At 40.5% G+C, this 27,117-nt stretch overlaps 1 protein-coding gene across 3 annotated transcripts in view; it reads right to left on the bottom strand.

Annotated features, from left to right (window-relative positions):
- The window catches only part of scfd1 (sec1 family domain containing 1), a 150,774-nt gene that overhangs the window by 57,294 nt on the left and 66,363 nt on the right, over window positions 1–27,117 (bottom strand). For 2 of the 3 annotated variants that reach the window (XM_072267208.1, XM_072267216.1), the window contains 3 exons: window positions 18,806–18,885; window positions 16,057–16,119; window positions 9,001–9,076 (listed from right to left, as the gene is read on the bottom strand). In XM_072267208.1, coding sequence (XP_072123309.1) covers window positions 9,001–9,076; window positions 16,057–16,119; window positions 18,806–18,885 — 219 coding nt within the window. Of the gene's footprint in view, window positions 1–7,650; window positions 8,005–9,000; window positions 9,077–16,056; window positions 16,120–18,805; window positions 18,886–27,117 lie in introns of those variants that run through there. The other variant, XM_072267222.1, reaches the window with a different exon arrangement.

Raw genomic sequence — 27,117 nt, 5'->3', positions numbered from 1 at the left:
AGAGCAATGCCTAGTTTTAGAATCATTTGCAACAAATCACTGTAGCTTTTTCAGTGGCATCTCCCAAGTTTGTCAGCCATACTGTGTATAAGGACAAAAGTAGCTAACATACCACACCCAAAACACATGAAAATATAATGTTGTCATCTTGCCAAGGCACATTTAGAGAATTTTCAATTTATTGGCACTGCGCATCATACAACAGCTCCTTCATCACATGGACTGTGGCAGTTCAAAATTGCTTCTCAAAGCCAATTATTGTTGGAGAAGTAGATGCTAGGTCGAATACCAAGTCTTAAAAAAATTCTAGCTTTGATATTAAACAAATCACAAAAATAAAGGAAACATATTTTAGGTAATTATATGTTTGTAATCTGTACTGCGATACTTTGATTCTACTTGAACATAATCAGCAACCTATTGCATTTTTTACATATCAAACTCCACTAGAAAATAAATTGCACAGTTAGAATTCATGCTACTTATTTGGGAGTAAATACTTAGCCAAAAAAAAAAATCTCTGCTGTTACTTAATCTTCCAAAAGTTGAATTTTCCTTTAGGGGGGACTTCCGGTAGAGCTCATGGAGTGAAGTCGTGTTATAGACTCGCTCCATTACCTCTGAGTTTTTCTTATGATCAGCTATATTTTAACTAACCATTAAGGCATCAACTTTTCCAATACTTTGAAACAAATTGGGCTCTTTGATAATCGGATGCTTTTAAGGTCTGGTATGTCTAAGAATGGAAAAAATGGGAAGGACGGCAAACCTCCGGTTAGACCGAAAGGTACCGATTTTCCTCCGACTGAACCACCGGTGACTTCGAAAGCTATATCGGATCTAATTCAAAGGGAAATTTCAACCTCTATTACAGAGCTGATTCGTGCGGAAATTTCAATTAATTTCCAGAAAATTGCCGATTCAATTGATAAAATACAAACTTCTATTACGGAACATCAGTCGGCTATATTTAATCTTCAAAAATCCACACAACAAAATGAACTCAAGATGGGGAAAATTGAAGAAACAATTAATGTAATGAAGAAGAAACTTGACTTTCTGACCTTTAAAAACTCTTGAATTAGAATCCAGAATGCGACGGCAGAATCTTCGAATGATTGGGGTGCGTGAAGCTGCTGAATCTGACAACCCAATGAAGTTTTTTTCTCAACTTTTAAAAGATGCATTTCCTACTGTATTTCTTGATCAACCTCCATTATTGGATCGTGTTCACAGAGTTCCATCATACTCGTCTAAGTCAGATAAACCTCGACATGTCATCTTACGTTTTCATTACTTTCAAGACAAGGAGAAACTGTTTCGATTCGTTCGATCTAAAGGTTTCATTGATTTTCTGGATCTTCATTTCCGGTTTGCGGAGGATTTCAGCAAACAAATTCGGGATCAACGGGTTCGATACAGATCTGTGATGTCGGAGCTCTACAAGATGGATTTAAAACCAGCGCTGCTTTACCCAGCACGTTTAAGGATTCGTACGTTGGATGGAGCCCTCCGTTTTTTTGAATCTCCATCGAATGCCCAGAGTTATCTGGATCAACTTTCACCTTCAACATCTTAATCGTAATTTTTAACTATCTCCGTTTGATCAGAGGTTGTGAATCTGTCGGCCTTAATTTTTTTTTTTGTCTTATATGGGCAGAAAAGTTTATTTTTGATTAATTAATATGGTTGCTAAACTTTCTTTCTATCTGCGTCATTCCTTTCTTTTTCCCAGGGGATTCTGGGTGGTTATTTCCTCAGCGTCATTCTACGTATTTCCTTTGAGGCCTTAAATTTTGTAGTTTTTAAATCTACTTTTTTTTGTAGGTTTTCATAACTAGTTTAATAATTTCATTTCTTTTTTTGTTTATTCATAGGGTCTGGGGTTTGTTGCGGTTTTTTTTATATTTTCTGGCTTTTTCTCTGTTATATTAAGTGTTTGTTTTAATTGATTTACTTTTTTATTCTTTTACTGTTTTATAACTAGCTGATCTTTTTTATATTTACACTTTTTTTTAGTGAGCGTCTATCGGAAGTCATGGGGGTAGTTTTAGTGCTTGCTTCTTTCTGGCTGGTCTGTTTTAGATTTAGCCTTGGGGTCATGGGGTGGGGGGTGGTGGCAGGGGCTTCACGTTTTAGTTTTTCTCTTCTTGGGCTATGTACACTATTGAAGTATTAGTTGCGTTCTCCTTCCCGGTATCTCTTATTTGTCCTGTTCCCTTTCCGGGTTCGTGGGTCGAGCCTATCGTCAATCCTCCTTTTTGCAGGTTGACTTTAGGGTTTATGGAGTCTATTATTAACTTTGTCTCCTGAAATACTAATGGTCTTAACCATCCTATTAAAAGGAAAAAAGTTTTTACAGTGTTCTGGAGACTTAAAGCACAAATTCTATTTTTACAAGAGACCCATGTGCGGAGGGGGGACAGACTACGTTTTTTTAAATTCCGGAAGGAACAACAGTTTCATTCGAACTCTAACACTAAGATTCGAGGCATCTCTATTTTTATAGACTCCTCAGTTACTTTTATACAACATGATATTATCTCTGATCCGAAAGGTAGATTTCTACTGGTTAGTGGTCTACTATTTAATAAGAAGGTAGTTTTGGTTAATGTTTATGCTCCCAATATGGACTGTCCGGAATTTTATAAATCATTATTCAATCAGTTCCCGAATTTGAATGAGTTTTCATTGATCTGCGGCGGAGATCTTAATACCTGTTTATCTCCAGCTTTGGACCGTTCGGCTCCTCTACGGACCTTACCTAATAAATCTGCAACTTTGATTAATTCATTCCTCTCTGATTCTGGGTCGACGGACACTTGGCACTTTTTGCATCCTCAGGAATAAGATTTTTCTTTTTTTTCCACATGTTCACCATTCTTATTCAAGAATTGATTATTTCTTTATTGACTCTCTTATTTCTTCAGTGATTAAATGTGATTATGACTCTATAACCATTTCGGATCATGCTCCACTTAAGCTTTCTATTAAAATTCAGGCTAATACACAAAATAATAGACAATGGCGTTTTAATTCGCTGTTGCTTCAGGACTCGGACTTTGTTAACTTTATGAATGAACAGATTGATCTTTTTTTTAACAATTAACTATACAGAGGATATTTCTGTGAACATTCTTTGGGATACTCTTAAAGCTTATATTCGTGGTCAGATTATCTCGTATTCTGCTGCTTTGAGGAAGAAGCTGAAGCAGGAGGAGATGGTAATTGTGGACAAGATTAAGGAAATTGATAAGAAATATGTTACAGCTCCCTCTGAGGAGTTATATAAACAAAGAACTGAACTTCAAATGGAACACAGTTTATTACTTCCGTCCTCGATTGTAAACCAATTAAGAAAACAAGAAGTGGATTTTATGTACACAATGACAAAATTGGCAAACTGTTGGCTAACCAATTGAAGTCTAATTACGCTAAATCTCAAATTAATCAGATTTATAATCAAAATGATCAACTGATACTTGATCATGCGGGGATTAATCAAACGTTCTTTGATTTTTATTCTTCCTTATATCAATCAGAGTCTCCTCGAGACTCTAAATATATGAATGATTTTTTAGATAACCTAGACTTCCCTGAGATTTCACAGGATATGACTTCTATGCTAGATACTCCCATTACCATTGATGAGATTAAGAATGTTATTTCCTCTATGAACCTGGGGAAAGCTCCTGGCCCTGATGGGTTTACCGCAGAATTTTATAAATGTTTTGCACCTTCATTAATCCCTTGGTTCTGTAGGGTTTTCGAGGCTTCATTAAAACTTGGTAAACTTACCCTTGTTTTTTTTTTACTGTTTTTAATGGAGGTCGGGATTGAGAACGTGATTTTAAGTTTTTTAACTCTGTTTTGTTTCAAGTTAGCCCATTGCTTTGCTTTTAGTTAGTTGCACGGTGGGTTTTTTTTTGGTTTTTTTTTCTTTTCTCTATTGATATACATACATAAAAATTAGTATACTATTATGTTACCTTAGTATGTTATTTTTAAATTACATTGTTTGTATTTTTTTTCTGTATTAATATCTCCTGTAATTTTATTATATTCTAACAGTGTATTAGTGCCTATATGGCTTACCTTTTTGTATACTTATTCAATAAAAAGATTTAAAAAGAAAAGAAAGAATTTTCCTTTAGAAGAATATTTCCTGAGGGCTTTTGTGATCTCATTTAAAATGTTTAAGTAACATTTGGATATTTGAAACCATTTGTTCAGGCACACATCATCAATGCCTCAGCTCTCAAAGCATTCCTAGGAGACTAATTATTTGTAAAATTACATGACAAAATGAATTAATTAATGCCCGGGAAGAAATCTATAGGAATTTTTGAAACATCCTGTAAAAGCAAACAATTTCCCTTCATAAACTAAGAGAACTACACATATAATCTTATAGAGAACTAACTTTGAATCATACTGAACACAACCAACAGGAGAAAAGATGCTTAAAATTGTAGTGCTTCTTCTTTGGCAGTTGTTAGGATTGAGGATGTCTTACTTTCACTCTGATGGTGTGGGTTGTGAGGTGGTTAACTCACTCACATCAAGGTCAAGGGCACTCAAATCAAGGCCAGAGTAACATTTAAGGAGGTCTTTGAAGTGTTCCCTCTGGTGAATATTGACTGCTTCTCATCGCCACTGAAGGTTATTGGGAGAAAGCTGGGGAGGGGGGCTGAGGAGGGGCAAAAAGGATCAGCAATGATTGAATGGCAGAACAGACTCAATGGGCCAAATGGTCGAATTCTGCTCTTATGTCTTATGGTCTAATTCAACCCCCATCCCATTCTTGGCTCTTAGTAAGATCAGACTTTGAGAATATGGACTATAGAAGGCTTTTATAGTGCTAAAGTACCTATGTGTGAGATGGCTGTTGACAGGTACTGAGTTCTAGTGTCGTTTCCATCCACTGTCTTCCTTTTCAGATCCCAAGTTTTTTTGTTGGATCTCTGCCTTCAAATGCCTGCAAACCTGGCTCTTTTCCCTTGCGAATAAGCTTCCATTCCAGGAATGACTCATGTTTGTTGTTGATCATTCTTACCAAGCCAATCTTGACTCTTGTTGTTTGTGAATCCAAAAGTCCATCTACAGGTGCTAGTTGCAACAGACATTCTGAGGTTTCTGTTGGCTGGGAGTTGACAAGTATGTGACACTGTCTGAGAACTACCTTTCTGGGGCTCTTGACAGCTTTGATTTTCTTGCTGTTGTGTTTCCATTGACAATAATGTTTTGGGGCAAGGTTGAGGGAAGTATCAGAATGGATAAGATGGTGTGATGCAGAGAAGAATATTTTCAAGTTCTAGTATCATTCAACCATGCATGAATATAGCCAAATGATACAGTGTTCCTCCTGGGCAAAGTTGCAAAACACATTACCAACAGCACACTGCACATAGCGCATATGGTTAGGATTTCAGAAAAACAAAATCAGAAAGAGAAAAAACAGCCCAAGTTCCTGAGTTGTCCTGGTACAGCTTGTTCTTCCATCAAGCAAATACTGGAGGGCAGCATTGTGTGAATACCGGATAGCAATACTGCCGGGAGAGGCCAGCTCCCAACCCATACAAAACTCAGTGACACACAGCCAGCTCTGTCGTCTCCTTCACCGGCCACTGCAACAGGTGACTTCAAGGCAGGAGAGTCTTGTCCACACAGCATCCAAGGCAACACAGTTCCTCTGCCGTCGATCTTGCCAATGTACCAGTGAACTGGAATTGCAGTATTGTATGTTACCAAAGTCCAGTAGAGCCTTGCGATCACAGTAAAGACAATCACTTGCATCTTCTTTTGGACCGTACACAGTCTCAGTACAATGTTACACAACAAACCCAGGTGGCAACACAACAACGGTACGTAACAAGTCCAGCTCCATTGCTCTCAAGCAACTCACTTACGGGATAGTCCGGCAATACTTGATGTTCTTAGTTTACAGCCGTGACGTTGACCATAAAAGAGACCTATAGGACGAATACACCTTTGATTGGATACAGAGTGGCCACTGTGTCCGAGCATGTTGCTACCTTACTGGAAGTTACATACTTACAAATCCTACTTAACCTTGTCCAAAGCTTCAAAGGTTGCACATATGCACAGATGACCTAAGCTTGTTGGGTCTGTAAAGTGAGCCAGTGGTTCACTAGTTCTGAAGAGCAAGTCAATGAAATGCTGGACCAGATTATTCTTGATGAAAAGCTCACTTGATGAAGGCAGCATTTCCTTTCAAGTTTACTCCTCAGAAGGTGTACCTTCAGTCTTGTTCTATAAACTGCCTGTCGATCTCATTCAGTGCAATATAGCAGATATCAAACTATTTACTTACTTACTTTACTTTATACTTTATTGTCACCTAACAATTGATACTAGAACGTACAATCATCACAGTGATATTTGATTCTGCACTTCCCACTCCCTGGATTACAAATATTAAATATTAAAAATAGTAAAACTTCGTAAATATTAAAAATTTAAATTGTAAATCATAAATAGAAAATAGAAAAATGGAAAGTAAGGTAGTGTAAAAAAAACCGAGAGGCAGGTCTGGATATTTGGAGGGTACGGCCCAGATCCGGGTCAGGATCCGTTCAGCAGTCTTATCACAGTTGGAAAGAAGCTGTTCCCAAACCTGGCTGTATGAGTCTTCAAGCTCCTGAGCCTTCTCCCGGAGGGAAGAGGGATGAAAAGTGTGTTGGCTGGGTGGGCCGTGTCCTTGATTATCCCGGTAGCACTGCTCCGACAGTGTGCGGTGTAAAGTGAGTCCACGGACGGAAGATTGGTTTGAGTGATGTGCTGTGCCGTGTTCACGATCTTCTGCAGCTTCTTTTGGTCTTGGACAGGACAACTTCCATACCAGGTTGTGATGCACCCTAGAAGAATGCTTTCTATGGTGTATCTATAAAAATTAGTGAGGGTTTTAGGGGACAGGCCAATTTTCTTTATTTGAGTTCCTGAAAACTGATAATATGGCACTCAGGTTGTACACAAAAGTATTGACATTCCAGGTCCTGAACTTCATATCATAGAATTGAAGTTGCAGGTTTGTGATTTCTTTCAACATTGGAAAACTGTTGCACACCACTTATCACACAAGTTTCACACAGCAAGGGTGAGATCTAATGGCATGGGAGTCCAAGATAACCAGAGATCAGGTTCTGCTACATTTGTGTTAATGCTCACACATTAGAGGACACAGAAGTAGGTAATCATCAGCACAAGTACATGATTATTAAGTATACTGGAAAAGAACAAATAAGGAACAAACTAGGGCATTTGAGAAACATCAGACTCATCAAACTGTCTTATTGTAAAGCTTCATGATATCTTTGCAAACCAACTTATTCTTCTCTTTGACCTATCTAACCTGCTCAATTCAATGGCTTACATTCATAATTTATTCTACATGTTTGTGATAATTTTCACAAATGTTTCATTAAAATTATTTTCCCCAGAACCTGCAAACTACATTCTTTTGAAACAATAAGTGTCATTTCCTTATTGTTCTCATAGCTTCAAAGTGCTTATGTCTGGAATAATTTCCATTACTTATTCTTAAAGGGTAAAACTTATTTTATAACTGGACAGACAATGTGGTTTGTATTGCTTCAGATGGAGTCCAATAATTTTATTTGTATATCCACGATACAACTAGCACTACCTGATATTCACTAATAAAATACATTGGCATCTCACAAGAATACCAAATGATTACACAACAATACAATCCAAACATTAAAAAATAGGAGTACAGTTTCAATCTATTGCTGACAAGATCCTCATAAAGAGAACCAGAACCATAAAGATGCTAGAAATCTTATATGAAACACTAAATGCTGGAAACACAGGCAGCATCTGTACAGAGAGAAACATGGTACTGTTTTCAATCCAAGTCCTGCAGAGTACTTCCAGTTTCTCTGCTTTTATTCTCCAAGGGTAGACTTGTATTATATATGGTGTAAAGTGCTAGTTGGCTGGCTGGTAATTGATAGTCATCCTCTGAGAATAAACAGAATATTTGGGAAGACTTACTTGCTGGAAATAGGCTAACACAATAATATTTTCAAATAGAGGCATTTGTGAATTAATGCTGTGAGAATTCAGAAATAATTGTAAATGTATAGTAGTGCTGCTGGCATAAAATCTCACACTTCAGAAAATGGAACATACAGTACTTAGTACTCATACAGTTCCCAAGCAATGCACAGCTTTAACAAAGTCTAGGGCATGCAGTCAAACACTTCTCAGAGGTCTGACAAAGGACAATTGTAAAAGTCCCGAAGGACTTGGACAATATCTGATAATATTAGGCCAAAATGTATTCACCTCTGGCTGGCTTTTCCATAGAGAATTGCTGTTGATTTCCTCCTTGCTGGTCAGTTCATTTCCATTTTAAGATTGTGCATTGCAATGTGCAAGTCACAGTTAAGCTGGAGATAAGATGCTTCCACTCTACAAGCTGAACTTAGCACTGAGTCCAGAGGTAGAGCATGAATAAACCGAGCTGACAGTTTGGATGCACCATACACCCAGCAATTTTACACCAGGGTTTGCTGGTATTAAATTAAAGTAACATTCATTTGATTGAAAAGATAAATGTATATAAGAACTTTAGCAAGGCCTTTGACAAGTTCCCACATGGGAGGTTGGTCAAGAAGGGTCAGTCACTTGGCATTCAGGATGAGGTAGTAAGTTAGATTAGGTATTGGCTTTGCGTGAGAAACGAGAGTGGTAGCAGATGGTACCTCTCTGATTGGAGGTCTGTGACTAGTAGGGATGCGTGCTGGGTCTGTTATTGCTTGTCATCTATATCAACAATCTTGATAATTGCAGATGCAACAAAACTCCAACACAGCAAAGCTGGATGTGAGTAGGGATGCTTGAGTAGATTTAAAATTAAATCACATCTGGATTCTTTCATTTGTGCCCTAATGTTACTTCGAGTCTACCATTACACTGTTTTGCACTTGGATTAACTAAAATAAGTATACTTACTTGCTGTTTCAGCACAAAATTCTTAACTCCCTCCATCACAAACTGTGATCCGGTATTCATTACACGTGAAAGCAAGCTGAAAGTAGGAAATATGCATTACAGTTCCTTTGTCTTCAATTTGCCTAGCAAAACCATTATAGATTATTTGCTACTTGTATTTATTCTCTAGACAAATGAATACATTGAGATATTCCATGTTTGCAAGTGTTTTTGATACAATTTTTGTCAGTTTAGAAAATTCTGAAACAACCCAGTAGTTTTGCTTACATGTCATCAATGTGATACAAAGGACCTGTGTGAACACAGGAAACTGCTTTCAATTATACAGCTAAAGGCTACTCTTTATAACAATTATACAAATGTTCCATTCACGTTATTTTTGTTGTTTTAAGTTTAGAAAGGCAGCCACAACACACTGAATTAAGATATTTTGAAGTAAGCAACACACATCAAAGTTGCTGGTAAACGCAGCAGGCCAGGCAGCATCTATTGGAAGAGGTTCAGTCGACGTTTGAGGCCGAGACCCTTCGTCAGGACTAACTGAAGGAAGAGTGAGTAAGGGATATGAATATGGGAGGGGGAGGGGGAGATCCAAAATGATAGGAGAAGACGGGAGGGGGAGGGATGGAGCCAAGAGCTGGACAGGTGATTGGCAAAGGGGATATGCGAGGATCATGGGACAGGAGATCCGGGGAGAAAGACGGCGGGGGGGGGGAACAGAGGATGGGCAAGGGGTATAGTCAGAGGGACAGAGAGAGAAAAAGGAGAGTGAGAGAAAGAATGTATGTATAAAAATAAATAACGGATGGGGTACTAGGGGGAGGTGGGGCACTAGCGTAAGTTAGAGAAGTCGATGTTCATGCCATCAATAGATGCTGGAAACTCTTCCAATAGATGCTGCCTGGCCTGCTGCATTTACCAGCAACTTTGATGTGTGTATTTTGAAGTAATGTAAGTTTACAACACAAAATAATAAAATATGCTTTCATTAATATCATTTAACTGGCCAAAGTTATTTTTTGTGCAATGTTGAATTCTCTAGTATAATAAATCCAAACACTGAAACTATCTTTTTACTGGTACATCTAATTGCCCAAATTTTAAGTAGCTACAGAGCATAATAGACCAGTAAGTGTAAGATGCAAGTTTTTTTCCCTAGCATACATAGTTTCAATAGATTAAACATGTACAATACACACTGTTCTTGTTTACTTGCTGTTGCAAAATTGGATGCATCATCCATCTCACCATATTCTATGGCAACTGTTTATTCATTTCCTTAGATGCTGCCTGACCTACTAAGTTCCTCCAGCATTTTGTGTGTGTTGCTTTGATTATCACAGATACATTAGCCGTCATGTCAATGGCTATAAGGAACAAAGCTGGAAACAAGAGCTATAAATAAAACTTGAAAAAGAACGAAAAGCAATGAAAACTCAAAATGAGCGATGTATAATAATAATAAAAAAAAATTAACTGGTCATTCATATGACATCATTTTATGGGAATTTATCCACATGCGGCTGCACCAATTTTAAATAAGTAAATAGTGAATAAACATATAATAAAATACCGTGCAACCAAACTGTAATTTTCTTTGCATTTCTGATGAGATGTACTGATCTCTGCACTATCCTTTGTCAGTGCCTGATTGTGGCAGAAAAGAAGGCCATGGACTGATATGTCAAAACGGGAATGGGGAAAGAATTTAAATGGTTGGCCAGCATGAAATTTCACTTTTGGGAGGTGAACCAGAAGTACTTGACAAAACAGTCCCATAATTTACATCAGGTCTCCAGGGGGCCGCATCGGGAGCACCGGACACAGTAGACGATCCCACCAGATTCACAGGTGAAATGTTGCCTCACCTGTAAGGACTGTTTGGGGCCCTGAATGAAGATGAGGAAGGAGGTGAATTTGTAGCATTTTATAGCATAGTGAAGATATAGCATTGCTGTCACCTGCAGGGATATGTGCCAGGAGGGAGATTAGTGGGGAGAGATGTATCGACAAGGAAATCACGAGGAAGCAATCCCTGCAGAAAGCAGAGAGTTGGGGGGAGGAGGTAAAGATGCGTTTGGTGGTAGGATTTCATCCAAGATGACAGAAGTTGCGGAGCATGATGTATTAGACATGAAGGCTTATGGGGTGGTAGCTGAGGAAGAGGAATTCTATCCCTGGGAAGACAGGGCGAGCGCAGATTTCAGGAAATAGAGGAGATGCAGGTGAGAGCAGCATCAATGGTGGAAGAAGGTGGACCTGGAACGGAAAGCCTCATCCTGGGAACAGACACAGCAGAGATGAAATACAGAGAAGGAAAGATCATTTTTACCAGGGACAGAGCAGGAAGAGTTATAGGCAAGATAGCCATGAGAATTAGTAGGATTATAAAAGACGTCAGTAACAGTTTGTCTCCGGAAATGGAGACAGAGTGATTGAGAAAGGGGAGACAGAGGTGTCAGAAATGTTCCAAGTGAATTATAGGGTAGGGTGAAAGTAGGAGGCAAAGCTAATGAAATTGACGAGCTCAGCATGGGTGCATGAAGCAGCACCAATGTAGTCATTAATGTAATGGAGAAAGAATTGAGGAGCATTACCAGGGAAGGCTTAGACATGGACTGTTTCATGTAGCCAATAAAAAGGCAGATATAGCTGGAGCCTGTGTAGGTGCCCATGGCTACCCTTTGAGTCTGGAGAAAGTAGGAATAGCCAAAGGAAGACTTGTCGAGGGTAATAACAAGTTCTGCCAGTCAGAGGACAGTGGTGGCGGTGGGGAACTGGTTGGGTCTTTTGTCAAGAAAGAGATGGAGAGATTTGAGGTCTTCTTGACAGAGTATATAAGTGTATAAGGATTGGATGTCCATGGTAGAAATGAGATTGTCCGGGCCAGGGAATTGAAAGTTGTGGAGGCCAAGAGCATGTGAAGTGTCGCAGATGCAGGATGGAGTCGAGGAATGCAGACACGAGTTCAGTGGGGCAAGAGGAGCAGGCAGAGACAATTGGCGTACATGGCCAGTCAGGCCTGTGGATCCTGGGTGGGAGGTGGAAAGAAGTAGTACAGGTTCAGGGAACTACGAGTCCAATGACAGTTGATGGGAGATCTTCAGAGTTGATGAGGTTAGTGACGGTGTCAGAGACAATGCTCTGACGATCCTTAGCAATGACAGGTGTACGCAAAAATCTTGTGCTGTGTAAATCTTTGCCCAATAACAACACAAGTGTGCACTGAGTAATTTCTTCAACAAAAACAGTATAAGTAAGCCAGTTCTAAAATCTGCAGACAAATTATCGCAAACTCCACGTTGTCAACACTGTCCACATCAGAAACCGGGAAAGAAAATGCGGTTGTGTATAATCGTGAAATTTAGTATGCTCACGAGGTGAGGGTGACAACCTTTTTGCGTGCAGTTTAAGCTCCTTTGTGCACTAGTAGCAGATGTGTGTGGGTGCACGCACATATGCGTACCTTAGAGGAAACATTGGTCCTTAGCGGAAACTTTTACAAGAAGTAAGAGAGTTGCCACCTGGTCTCAGCTAGGTACAGGTCAATCCGCCACAGTAAAACAGCACCCCCTTTGTCTGCGGGCTTGAAGTAAAGGTTGGGATTGGTGCGGAGAGAGTGGAGAGTTCAGAGGGGGTAAGGTTTGAGGAGGGCTGAAGTCGAGTCGGTCGATGTCTCATTGCCAACTGGAGATGAAAAGATGCACCCAGAGCGGGGCGTCCAAGAAGAGAAGGATGGTTGGATACAGAAGAAAGGGGTCATTAAAGCGGGGTGGGAAATTTTTGCCAAAGAACTGGGCTTGGAAACAAAGGCCACAGAGGAAGAGCTCGGCATTGCGATGGGTGCAAAATTCATTGAGGTGCAAGTGAAGGGAGACAAAGTTAAGGCCCTTGCTCAGAGAGGGGAAGTCAGAGTGAATGGTGAAGACATGATGGAGATAGAACTGGGATCAGAGGGGGAAGAGAGTCGGTGGCATCAGAAGAAGGGGAAGGGATGAAGTGTTCAGGAAACGCAGTGTGGGTTGAAGATGGAGTCTCTAAGGACCCAACAGGTAGTTGGCAACTTGGGAGACCCAGGATTGGAGAATGGTGTGGGGAAAAGGAGCCTGAAGGCCCAGCAGCAATAAGAATGGTCTCAGTCCAGAGGTGGTAGGGGCCAAGGTTGGGGCTGGAGCTAGAAGCGGCGTAATTCGCAGTCTGAAGGCATTCTGGATTGTTGAAACTGGATTTTGCAATGGTGGGATCCACGATCTGGATCTGAGGTCCACCAAGCAGGAGATGATGGGCGGGGGGGGGGGTGGTCCACCGTAACCGCAGTTGGAGATAGCAGGATCAGCTGTCTGGAGACACTTGATCGAGTTGATGTCCGAGCAGGAGGTGGGAGGGGCCGCAGTCTGGAGACAGGTGATCTTTTGATCCTTCCTGGACATGAGGAGGTGTGGATCCGGTGAAGGATGAAATATCAGAGAAGTCCATGACAGGTGGTGCAGAAAGAGGCCTGGAGCTGTGGCAGAGACTGAGATAGGGCCCAGTGGCATGCAAAGGTTTGGGCACCCCTGGTCAAAATTTCTGTTACTGTGAATAGATAAGCGAGTAAAAGATGAACATTTCCAAAAGGCCTTTTCTCCAAAAGGGTGCAGAATTTCATGAAAAGAAATCCTCTCCAACTGTTAAGCGCAGGGGTGGATTGATCATGATTTGGGCTTGTGTTGCAGCCAGTGGCACAGGGAGCATTTACTGGTAGAGGGAAGAATGAATTCAATTAAATACCAGCAAATACTGGAAGCAAACATCACACCGTCTGTAAAAAAGCCGAAGATGAAAAGAGGATGAATTCTACAACAGGATAATAAACCCAAACACACCTCAAACTCCACAATGGACTACCTCAAGAGGCGCAAGCTGAAGGTTTTGCCATGGCCCTCACAGTCCCCTGACCTAAACATCATCGAGAATCTGTGGATAGACCTCAAAAGAGCAGTGCATGCAAGATGGCCCAAGAATTTCACAGAACTAGAAGCCTTTTGCAAGGAAGAATGGGTGAAAATCCCCCAAACAAGAATTGAAAGACTCTTAGCCAGCTACAAAAAGCATTTACAAGCTGTGATACTTGCCAAAGGGGGTGTTACTAAGAACAGCCATGCAAGGTGCCCAAACTTTTGCTTTGGGCCCTTTCCCTTTTTTGTTATTCTGAAACTGTAAAAGATGGAAATAAAAAAAGTTTTCTTGCTTAAAATATTGAAGAAATGTGTCATCTTTAACTTTATGCCTTTTGGAAATCAGGTCATCTTCTACTCGCTTAGCTATTCATAGTAACAGGAATTTTGACCAGGGTGCCCAAACTTTTGCATGCCACTGTATCTACACATGGCGGAGAGGGTAGCACGCAGAATTCAAAGGGAAAAGTGGCAAGAGAAGCAGTCCATTGAATATAGGTACCTGGAATCCTTGGTGGGTCCAAATTGAAAATGGAGCAGGAGGCCCTGTGGAACAAGATGGCAGTGGAGACAAGTTCCCAGTAAAGATACGTGGCTGTGGTAGTGAGTCTGGGTGATTACATGGTCCAAGAGTTGGCAGACAGCAAAGATCACAGAGGGGAAGCAGTGAGAGAGGGTCTCACTAAACTCCCATCAAAGAGAAGATTTAGACTTCTTCAGGGTAGGCATACCCTGAAGATACTTCGCAGTGGAGCAGCAAATCATAAAGAGAGATTCTGCAATTGCTGGAAATCCAGAGCAACACACACAAAATGCTGGAGGAACTCAGTAGGTCAGGCAGCATTTATGTCTTGTCCTCCTTCCCTTCCCCCCAACCTTTCTATTCTGGTGTCTTCCCCCTTACTTTCCAGTCCTGATGACAGGTCCCAGCTCGAAATGTTGACAGTTTATTCATTTCCATAGATGTTGCCTGATCTGCTGAGTTTCTCCCACATTTTGCATGTGTTGCTCTGGATTTCCAGCATCTGAAGAATGTTTCGTGTTTATGTAATAATCAAAACAGGGACCGGGCAAATTCATTTCACGGTTCCAATATCATTGCTAGGTTTCGAAGTAGAATTATTCTCGCACGTAACTATTCTTGATAGTCATGCATAGATTTCAAGGGATACAGTAATTGAAAACTGCAGCAGGGTTGGTAAAATAGCAAACTAATCTGCTGAAGTGTGGCTGTAATTTTGTATGAAGATGAAAGAATTCAAAAGTAAGCATTAAATTTTAATCCTGCACAAATACTTTAACTCAGCTACTTCCCCTGCAGATAAGATTTACGGTAAAAGCAGTGAAGTAGGTGCAGTGTACTTGTTTATAAATGTTCCCAAGATGAAGGCAATACAGATAATTTGAAAGTTTGAATTCATTTTGCAGAGCAATTTTGTGTGTGTGTGTGTGTGTGTGTGTATATATATATATATATATATATATATATACGTACATATACGTACACAGATATGCGCTTTCATTATTGTGGCGAGCTATCATCAATTTAAATTTTCATTATCTGTGGAATTTCAGTGTTTTAGATCAAAAGAAGGGTTAGAAAAACCACTGCAGGTAGTGCTGTCAATGAAGAATTCCACATCTTACACAGTAATCTTAGTATTTTAGAAGAGAAATAGGTTGTTGAAAAAGGTACTAAAGGATATGAAAAGCATTGAGAATAAACTAGAAACAAGCTAATGACAGATAAATGAGCCATCTGGCCTATTTTTATACTTTAATTTGCTCTCTGCTAAACATGTATGTCTTGAGTGTTTCATTTATTTAGCACAAACAGATGTCAACTAATTACAGATAAAAATAGAATATACTGGGAGGTACTCATTAGCTCAGGCAGCATCTGTGGAGAGGGAAACAAATTTGTGTTTCAGGTCAATAGGTCATTACTGACCTCCTGCTTATCTGCAGCATCTTAGATCTCCAGTATTGGCCTTATTTTAGGCTTCTCAGTCATCAAATTACTCGTAGATTCAATATTTTCAGAACAGAATATTTTAGCTGCTTCTCGCTGTGCTTGAGAAGAATAGCAGCAGCATTATTCTGTAGTAACAGCATGTACCTTATTGGTTTTGGTCCACTGCCTCCAAAGTTAGCAGGAGTTGATGCCATTTTGGTAAATGCTCTGCAATGAAAGTAAATAAATCAAAGTGAATCTAAGAGTAAGAAAATATTTTTCCCTCAATCTCCCCAAAATTGTAGATTTATGAAATGTAGTTTGAGAAGATAAAACTTGAGAAGATTTATCAAAGCTGCACAATTATATTAGGGATGAGAGGAAGCCTCAATTTTAACGAAGGCAACTTCAGATCAATTGGACTTTTCACTGGCCGGTGACTTGATTCCTTGGTGAGACTTACTAAAGGAGCTCAATGTAGTCTTTGTCATTCTTACAATATGATCAAAATCTTCAAAAAAACTAAAAGATTGCACCATTATTTTTATCTTTTCATGTGAATAGAGACCAGTAATTACTTTAAGTAGGTTTCATATGTTTTACTCCACAACTAATATTCAAGTGCAATCAATAGGGAATTTGTCAATTCCTTGCCTTTTTGGTTTGGTGATAGGTAAACAATAATTATCTTTTAGATTTTCAATAGTCAGGCAAGTTTTCTTTCCCATTCTGCTAACACGATGACAGCTTCTTCATATTCAGGTTGCAAAACTTTCACGGGGTGAGCATTCTGGAGACAGTGACAACTTCCTCATCTTGGATAGGGATATGGAAAAGTATTTCATTGGTAGAGGGTGAATTCTGATGCTATCAAGCAGCACTTGGGACCATAAAATGGGAAAGATATACTCAGAGAAATGCACAATGGAAATCTGTAGGTTGTATAGGGGCACTTTCTTGGGGTTCTGGATTGGTTTGGCCCATTGAGGCAAGGAAAGGAACCATGGCTGACAAGAGACATGGAACACCTAGTCAAGAGGAAGAAAGAAACATATATAAGGTTTAGGAAGCAAGGATCAGATAGGGTTCTTGAGAGTTATAACATAGCCAGGAAGGAGCTTAAGAAAGCTAGAAGGGGACATGAGAAGGCTTTGGTGAATTGACTTAAGGAAAACCTCAAGGCATTCTATATGTATGCGAAGAACAGGATGATGACTAGAGTGAGGGTAGGATAAAAGAGGAAACTGTTCCTGGAGTTGGAGGAGGTAGGGGAGATCATTACTGAATACTTTGCTTCAGTATTCAGCAGTGAGAGGGATCTTGATGAATGTGAGGACAATTTAGAGCAGGGTAATGTGCTTGAACATGCCAACATTAAAAAAAGAGGATGTGCTAGAATGTTTGAAAAACATTAGGATAAGGAAGTCCCTGGGGCCGGATAGGAAATATCCCAACTTACGATGTGAAACATGGGAAGAGATTACTGCACTTTCGTGTCCTCACTGATCACAGAAGTTGTAATAGAAGATTGGAGGGTGGCAAATGTTATTTATTAGCTCTGCAGAGATCTGTCTGGGGCCTCTGCTCTTTGTGATTTTTTTTATAAATGACTTGGATGAGGAAGTAGGAGGATGGGTTAGTAAGTTTGCAGATGACATGAAGTTTGGTGGTGGTGTGGATAGTGTAGGTTGCCATGGGGCATTGATAGGATGCAGAGTTGGGCTGAGAAGCGGCAGATGGTGTTCAATATGGAAAAGGGAAAAGTGAGAAGTGATATGCTTTAGAATGCTGAACTACAGTTCAAGGTTAATGGCAAGATCCTAGCAGTGTGGAAGAGCAGAAGGATCTTGGGCTGGGGGGGCATATATAGATCTCTCAAAGTTGCTGCACAAGGGATATGGTGTTTAAGAAGATGTACTGGCCTTCATTAGTTGGAAGATTTGAATTCAAGAATTGTGATGTAATGTTGCAGATCTATGAATCTCCAGTAAAACCACACTGAACATATTGCGTTCAGTTCTCGTCACCTCATTATAAGAGGGATGTTGAAGCTTTAGATAGGGTACAGAGGAGATTTACCAGTATGCTGCTTGGATTATCAGCACGTCTTATGAGAAAAGATGGAACGAAGGAGGATGAGAGGTGACTTGATAGAGGTGTAAAGGATGATAAGTGACATTCACAGAGTGGACAGCCAGTGCCTTATTCTCAAAGTGGGAATGGCTAATCCACGAAGACATAATTTTAAAGTGATTGGAGGACAGTACAGCGGAAGGGATGTCAGAAGTAGCTTTTTACAGAGAGAGTGGTAGGTGAATGAAATGTGCTGCCAGGGGTGGTGGTAACAGCGGATATATTAGGGACACATAAGAGACCCTTACATGGATGAACGAAAATGGAGGATTATATGGGAGTAAAGTGTTACATTAATCCCAAAGTAGGTTAAAAGGTCAGCACAACATTGTGAACCAAAGGGCCTGCACTGTGCTGTACTGTTCTAGGTTCTAAATTATTAAAGCTACTGTCCTTCTCCATCTATGTATAAAATATGTTTCCAAGAACATTTTTCTGTTTGCCAAACATGGAATGTGTCTTTGAGGTTCTTCAGCTGGTTTGCTCTTTGCTGGTATTATTAATATTACTATATATATTTGAAACTCTTAAACTCAATTGGTGCTTTATTTTCCAGAAGCCTGAGTTTCAGATTCAACATTTCATTTGCCAACTGGTTTTCAATTCTGACATCAACAATCAGACAATTTTTATAAGCAAATGGATGAATATGTTTTTAAAATATTTTAACTCATCCACTTCCACTATTTTGTGTTTTGCTTTGTGGTCTTTAGTCATTTGCTGTCCACTAAGTTTTTGTTCCCTTGACAACAAAATTATTGCCAGTGTTGATCTTACTTACTTCCATCGTTTGATGTAATCTAAAGGAGCCAAATTACATCCAGCGTCAGTCAGCGCTTTCTTATATTGCTCTAGGTCAACCTGTTGGTATAAATAACGTTACTTAGAACACAAAGAACAATGAACTTCAGAGTTCCAAATTCATTGCAGATTTGCTTTATAAAATAAGCTTTGCTAGGATCTTGGAACGTGAAGAGATATTGAAGGAAATAAAAGTTGAAATTTTCCAGTTACACTTAACAAAGGTCATATTAAGTTATGCAATGAAACAAAGAATGCACAGAAGAACATGAAGGAATTAAGATCAATTTGCCCTTGATTCCACACTCACAACACGCTGGAGGAACTCAGCAGGTCGGGCAGCATCCATGGATACCATCAGACGACGTTTTGGGCCGGAACCCTTCATCAGAACTGTAGGGGGAAGGGGCAGAGACCCTATAAAGAAGGCGGGGGGAGGGTGGGAAGGAGAAGCTGGTAGGTTCCAGGAGAAAGATAAAGGGGTGGGGGAGGGGAAGCAGGGAGGTGATAGGCAGGAAAGGTGAAGAAAGAATAGGGGAAAATACAATGGGTAGTAGAAGGAGGCAGAACCATGAGGGAGGTGGTAGGCAGCTGGGGGAGGGGGCAGAGTGACATAGGGATAGGGGAAGGGCGGGGGAGGGAATTACCAGAAGTTGGAGAATTCTATGTTCATACCAAGGGGCTGGAGACTACCTAGATGGTATATGAGGTGTTGCTCCTCCAACCTGAGTTTAGCCTCATCATGGCAGCAGAGGAGGCCATGTACGGACATATCTGAATGGGAATGGGAAGCAGAGTTGAAGTGGGTGCCTACTGGGAGATCCTGTCTGTTTTGGTGGACGGAGCAGAGGTGTTCAATGAAGCGGTCCCCCAATCTGCGTCCAGTTTCACCGATGTAGAAGAGGCCGCATCGGGAGCACCGGATGCAATAGGTGACCCCAACAGACTCACAAGCAAAGTATTGCCTCACTTGGAAGTACTGTTTGGGGCCCTGAATGGTGGCAAGAGAGGAGGTGTAGGGACAGGTGTAGCACTTGTGCTTACAGGGATAAGTGCCAGGTGGGAGATCCGTGGAGAGGGACGTGTGGACCAGGGAGTCGCGGAGGGACCGATCCCTGCGGAAGGCGGAGAGGGGTGGAGAGGGAAAGGTGTGCTTAGTGGTGGGGTCCTGTTGAAGGTGGTGGAAGTTGCAGAGGATAATGTGTTGGATCCGTAGGCTAGTGGGGTGGTAGGTGAGGGCAAGGGGAACTCTGTCCCTGTTGTGGTGGCGGGAGGGTGGGGTGAGAGCCGAAGTGTGGGAAATGGAGGAGATGGGGGTGAGGGCATCATTGATGACAGCAGAAGGGAAACCACGATCTTTAAAGAAAGAGGACATTTGAGATGTCCTGGAACGGAAAACCTCATCCTCGGAGCAGATGGTCACTATTCCCAGTTCCTTCGTCTCCGCCGCATCTGCTCCGAGGATGCTCCTATCCGTCTCCAATGCTATGGTAAAGGAGATAGAATTATAATCACTATCTCCAGAATGCTCTCCCACTGAGATATGTGACACCTGACCAGGTTCATTTCCCAATACCAGATCAAGTACAGCCTCTTCTCTTATAGGCTTATCTACATATTGTGTCAGAAAACCTTCCTGAACACACCTAACAAACTCCACCCCATATAAACCCCTTACTCCAGGGAGATGCCAATCAATATTGGGGAAATTAAATACTCCCATCACGACAACCTTGCTATTATTGCACTGTTCCAGAATCTGTCTCCCTATCTTCTCCTCGATGTCCCTGTTACTATTGGGTGGTCTATAAAAAACAGCCAGTAGAGTTATTGACCCCTTCCTGTTTCTAATTTCCATTCAGAGACTCAGTAGACAATCCCTCCCTGACTTCCTCCTTTTCTGCAGCTATGACACTATCTCTGATCAGCAGTGCCATGCCCCCACCCCTTTTGCCTCCCTCCCTCCCTGTCCTTTCTGAAACATCTAAAGCCTGGCACTCTAAGTAGCTATTCTTGTCCCTGAGCCATCCAAGTCTCTGTAACGGCCACAACATCATATCTCCAAGTACTGATCCACGCTCTAAGCTCATCCACTTTGTTCATGATATTCCTTGCATTAAAACAGACACATCTCAAACCATCAGTCTAAGCGCATCCCTTCTCTCTCACCTGCCTATCCTCCCTCTCACACTGCCTACAAGCTTTCTCTATTTGTGAACCAACCGCCCCTTCCCCCGTCTCTTCAGTTCAGTTCCCACCCCACATCAATTCCAGTTTAAACTCTCTGCAATAGCCCAAGTGTAACCCATTCTTATTGTACAGGTCACACCTGCTCGAAAAGAGGCCCCAGCGATCCAGATATCTGAATCCCTGCCCCCTGCTCCAAAACCTCAGCCACGCATTTATCCATTCTTCTACTCACTGTCGCGTGGCACAGGCAGTAGTTACTACCCTTGTGGTAATTACTAACCGAGATTACTACCCTTGTGGTCCTGCTTCCCTGCTTGTTTCCTAACTCACTGTAGTCTGTTCTGTGTGGACTAGTGTTAGGGAACTAGTGTACTAATTTGGGAATTCACTATGTGGTTTTCCTGATCAGTAGAAAACAAACTCAGATTGGGATAACCACTTTACAGGGTACCTTACAAGAGTGATCCTGAGCTACTGGTTGCCTGTCACCTTAAATCCCATCTGACTCTAGTTTTTCCTGTCTCAGAACCATTACACTGTTAAATCAAGGCACAATGTAAACCTGAGGAACAACACTACATCTCTGTTGCAGTATATTGCCAAACTTTCAAATTCCTTATATTTAGGTAATTTACTTTTTGTTTTTATGTCAAAATTTAGGTAATCCAATTTTTCTTTCTGTTTACTCGTATTACACATAGAAACATGATATACAAGAGATGTTGCAGTTGTACAAGATGCTGGCGAGACTGCATCTGGAATATAATGTGCAGTTCCGATCACTGTACTACATGAAGGACACAATTAAGCTAGAATGGGTCCAGAAAAGATTCACAAGAATGTTGCTGGGATTGGGGAGCTATAAGTTATAAGAGTCTAGAGAGGTTGGAACTGCTTACCCTAGTGTGAAGGAGGATGAGGGATGACCCTGAAGAGATTTACAAAATCATTCAAGACACAGATAAGATGGATGGTCACAGACTATTTTTCAGCACAGAGGAATCAAAAACCAGAGGGTATAGATTTAAAGTGAATTGCCAAAGATTCAAACGAGACCTGGAGAGTAAGTTTTTCTGCACAAGAGGGTGGTGACATTGAACAAGCTTCCAAAGTAGATGGTAGAGCTGAGTATAATTACAACAGTTAAAAGATATTTGGATAGCTTAATGGGTAGGATCATTTAGAAGGATATGGGACTACCTTGGCAAGACACCTTTATTGGCCCAGACAAGTTGGGCTGAATGGCCTGTTTCTATGCTGTATAACTCTATGATTCTAATTATATCACCCATTAATTCATTACCATTTGCCCTTTCAAAGACATTCCCTTTGTTCTACCCACCCTTCCACCAGCTGCACTTCTATGGAAAACTAACTTGCTGTTCTCTTTTTCTCATTCTGATAAAGGGTCATTTACCTGAACCGTTTCTCTTTCTACACATGGTACCCGACTCATTGACTGTTTCCACCATTTTTTGTTTTTTATTTCAGATTTCTGGCATCTGCAGTTTTTTGATTTTGCCTTCATCATTATTAGGTGCCATGCCCAGTTTGAGCTTTGACTGCCATGGCCCACACACTCTGGTTTCGGGTCAAGTGGATCAATTCATTGGTACAGGTGTTCCCCGCTTTTCGAACGTTCGCTTTACGAAACCTCACTGTTATGAAAGACCTACATTAGTACCCTGTTTTCGCTTTCAGAAGGTGTTTTCACTGTTACGAAAAAAATCAGCACGCGAAAAAATCAGCGCGCGATAAAAGGCAGCGTGCGCCCTGAGCAGCCGCTCTCCCCCGGATTCAGAAGTGCAATCTCGCCAGCATTGCTTAAACACATGCCTGTGAGCAGTTGTGTGCAAGATGAGTCCTATGGTATTGAAAAAGCCTAAAAGAGCTCGTAAGCTGTTACACTTAGCGTAAAACTAGCCATAATTAAGCCTTTCGATCGTGGTGAATGAAGTAAGGACTAAGTGAGTTTGGCTTGTGGAAGCTGACGAACATGATGTTGAAGAGGTTTTGGCATCCCATGAACAAGGTCTGATAGATGAAGAGCTGATACAATTGGAAGAAAAAAGGATAACAATCGAAACCGAATGTAGTAGCAAGCTGAACGTGAAGCAACTGCGTGAGATTTTCGCTGCAATGATATAATACAACTTTAATTTTGAAAGGGTACGTAGGTTTAGGGGATATTTGCAAGATGGTTTGAGTCCTTACAAAGAACTGTATGATAGAAAAATGTGCGAGGCTCAGCAGTCAATCAAGCCTTCCACATCAGCCACAGCAGACGACGAACCTTGACCTTCGACATCGAGGCGGGCAGTCGTAGAAGATGAGCTGCCTGCTCTAATGGAAACAGACGACGAGATGACACCCCAGTGTCCCACCACCCCAACCCCCAGGCCACGGACAGATACCGATTCGCAGAGAATGCAGCAGTAGCTGGGAGGCACACAGCACATCTTTAAGAAAAAAGCCGAAACAAACATGCTAATTAATTAGGTGCCACCCAACACGTAATTGTAGGCCCAGATCAGAGACGACGCAATCGGAAATTGGCACTGATCTGGGCCGACGTTTATGTGCCGGGTGGCACCTAATGAATTAGCATGTTTGTTTCGGCTTTTTTCTTAAAGATGTGCCGTGTGCCTCCCAGCTACCGCTGCACCCCTGCATGCTTTGCGGTTCGGTATCGGTCGGTGGCCTGGAGGGTGGGGGCCACTGCACCACCCAATCTCCGATGACTTAGTCTAACACACCATCATCAGTGTGCTTGGCGCTGTCCCGATTCCAGTAAGTGATACTACACTGTACATACATTATTTCTACTTTATATAGGCTGTGTATTTTTACGTGTTATTTGGTATGATTTGGCAGCTTCATAGCTTAAAGGTTACTGGAGAGAGTGTTTTTGCCAACAGCGCTTGCGTGAGATTTTCTGCCAACGGTGCTTACATGAGATTTCTGCTACGGAGAACAGTGCAGTAATAATTGTGGAAAAGTATTTCTACTTTATATAGGCTGTGTATTTGTCATATCATTCCTGCTTTTGCTATATGTTACTGTTATTTTAGGTTTTGTGTGTTATTTGGCATGATTTGGTAGGTTATTTTTGGGTCTGCGAACGCTCACAAAATTTTCCCATATAAATAAATGGTAATTGCTCCTTCGCTTTACGACATTTCGGCTTACGAACCATTTCATAGGAACGCTCTACCTTTGGATGGCAGGGGAAACCTGTATTCATTTCCAGTTCTCTGGCTACTGTCTCCACCATCATTTGTCTTTGCCTTCCTCTTGCTTTCTTCCCTTCAATCTTTCCCATAATTACCATGCATTCTAACTCCTCTTTCCTAATCACATGTACATTGAAGTTATGTTGCCTTTTCATGATCTCATACATTATTTCTCTTTCTGTGCTTGCTCTGTTCATGACATCCTTGTTAGATATTCATTTCGTCCATGATATTCTTTGCATCCTCCTCAAAAACCACATCTCTGCTGCTTCAATTCGTTTCCTCATGTTACTAGATATTGTCCAACATTCTGATCCATATAACTTAACTGAACAAACATAACATTTCAGTACTCTGAGATAGGCTGTCATGCCTAGCTTAGTGCTGGTCATTATACTCTTCATCCTCATAAAGATGTCTTTTGCCATCCCTATTCTTCTTTTGATGTCCATGTCGCACCTGCCATCTGATGTCACCCAGCTTCCTAAGTGGCAAAAGTTCTGTACTTGTTTTATGTCTTCCCCATTTATTTTCAGCCTACAGACAGGATTTTCCTTCTTTTTGGATATCACCATACATTTTGTCTTTTTGCGATTGATAGATAGACCAATTTTTGCACTTTCTTTAACAACTATATCAATTAAGTTTTGTAGTTCTTCCTCCATACTTGCAATTAGCACAGTGTCACCTGCATATCTGAAATTATTGATGTTTTCACCACCAACTTTGATTTCCAAGATGTCTCTTATTTTTTGTAATATTGTTTCACTGTACACATTAAATAAATCAGGGGAGAAAACACACCCTTTGTCTATCCCCTCTCCTGATTTTCATAAACTGACTCACTTCTCCATCTATTCTTACAGCAGCAGCTTGTTTCCAGTACAGATTTCTGATTAGGCAGAGGTCTTACGAATCTAGATCTAAAGTTTCCTGTAATATTTCAAATAACTTATTGTGCTTCACTTTATCAAATGCTTTTGTGTCGTCGATAAAACAAACAAACAAATCTTTTTGCACTTGAATAGCTCGTTCTGATAGTATCCTTAACATCAATATCGCGTTTCTTGTACCTTTGTCTTTCACAAAACCACATTGTTCTTTACCTATTTCAGCTTGTATCTTACTTTTCGCTCTTGTCATCAACATTCTTAGAAGTATCTTAGTGATATAACTCATCAAACTTATGGTCCTATGTAATTCATATTCTATTGCTCCAGGTTTCTTAGGAAGAGTGATAAGTATTAAGTTTTTTCATCTTCTCTGGTATTATTAGAGTCTCACAAATGTCACTGATTTTGCATTACTTGTATAGCTTAATCATAGAGTTAAAAGTAGAGCCCCACCTTGTTGAAATTCCCAGTGTAATTTGGCTGTTGGAGTTTGCACTTGGATAAACCTGATGAAGCATTCCTGAACCTATTTATTCATGTTCTTGGGAAATACTAAAGTACGGCAAGAAAGAAAGATAACTTTTTAATGCTTTTAATTAGTTAAATTATTAATTTTAGCTAGCTTTTAAAAGCGATTTTTTATATGTTCAAGACCCTGAAAAAAATAGCTAGTAAAATAACCTTGTCATCATAGTTTTTTTTGGTAGCTGAAAGGAGGGCTATTTTGTATATTGTTCAAAGCCCTAGTTATCCTCAGGCCTCATTTCTGGAGTCCAGGACACTGGCTTAGTAAGCAAAAGAACCAACACCATCCTCCCCCCCCCCAACATCTGGATCAAAATTGAGTAACAAAAGCACAGACATGGATTTTTTAAATTAAAAAGGTCAAGAAAAGCAGAAATGCAAAAATAAATTTAGCATTTACAACTAATTTCCTTCCCGCAAAATTCGTACAATCTACTTGCAAATAAAGCACTTAAATGTTGGAGAGGCTAAGAGGTCTTGTTCATTCAAGACAATTGCATTGAGGTGTCTGTGCAGGAGTCCTCAAAGTTACCAACATTTATGTTGAGACCTGCTGATGTTTCCACATGGAGCTACAAGCAAATCCTAGAAAATGTGGGCCATTACTTGGTAGGATTAAGTGGTGATGGACATTAATAAACATTCTTGAAATATAAAGGAAATATTTTTGCAAATACTTTTATTCTGAAAATTGACCTAAATTTGTGATGTTATTTTTATTTTATTTGCATACCACAAATTGTCACATATGTGCATAAATTTTCAATGACATTACTGGTGATACTAAGACAGGTGGCGTTGTGGATAATGAAGCAGGGTTTCAAAGCTTGCAGAGAGATTTAGGCCAGTTAGAAGAGTGGGCTGAAAGATGGCAGATGGAGTTTAATGCTGAAAAATGTGAGGTGCAGCATTTTGGTAGGACTAATCAAAATAGGACATACATAGTAAATGGTAGGGCATTGAAGAATGCAGTAGAACAGAGGAATCTAGGAATAATGGTGCATGGTTCCCTGAAGGTGGAATCTCATGTGGATAGGGTGATGGAGAAAGCTCTTGGTATGCTGGCCTTTATTAATCAGAGCATTGAGTATAGGAGTTGGGATGTAATGTTGAAATTGTATAAGGCATTGGTGAGGCCAAATTTGGAGTAATGTGTATAGTTCTGGTCACCAAATTATAGGAAAGATGTCAATAAAATTGAGAGAGTACAGAGGAGATTTACTAAAATGTGGCCTGGGTTTCATCTCCTAAGTTACAGAGAAAGGTTGAACAAGTTAGGTCTTTATTCTTTGGAGCGTAGAAGGTTGAGGGGGGACGATAGAGGTATTTAAAATTATGAGGGGGATAGATAGATTTGACGTGGATAGGCTTTTTCCATTGAGAGTGGGGGAAATTCAAACAAGAGGACATGAATTGAGAGTTAAAGGGCAAAAGTTTAGGGGTAACATGAG

The sequence above is a fragment of the Mobula birostris genome, chromosome 1 (genome assembly GCF_030028105.1).
Source record: "Mobula birostris isolate sMobBir1 chromosome 1, sMobBir1.hap1, whole genome shotgun sequence".
Taxonomy (NCBI): domain Eukaryota; kingdom Metazoa; phylum Chordata; class Chondrichthyes; order Myliobatiformes; family Myliobatidae; genus Mobula; species Mobula birostris.
This window is presented reverse-complemented; position numbering and strand designations above follow the sequence as displayed.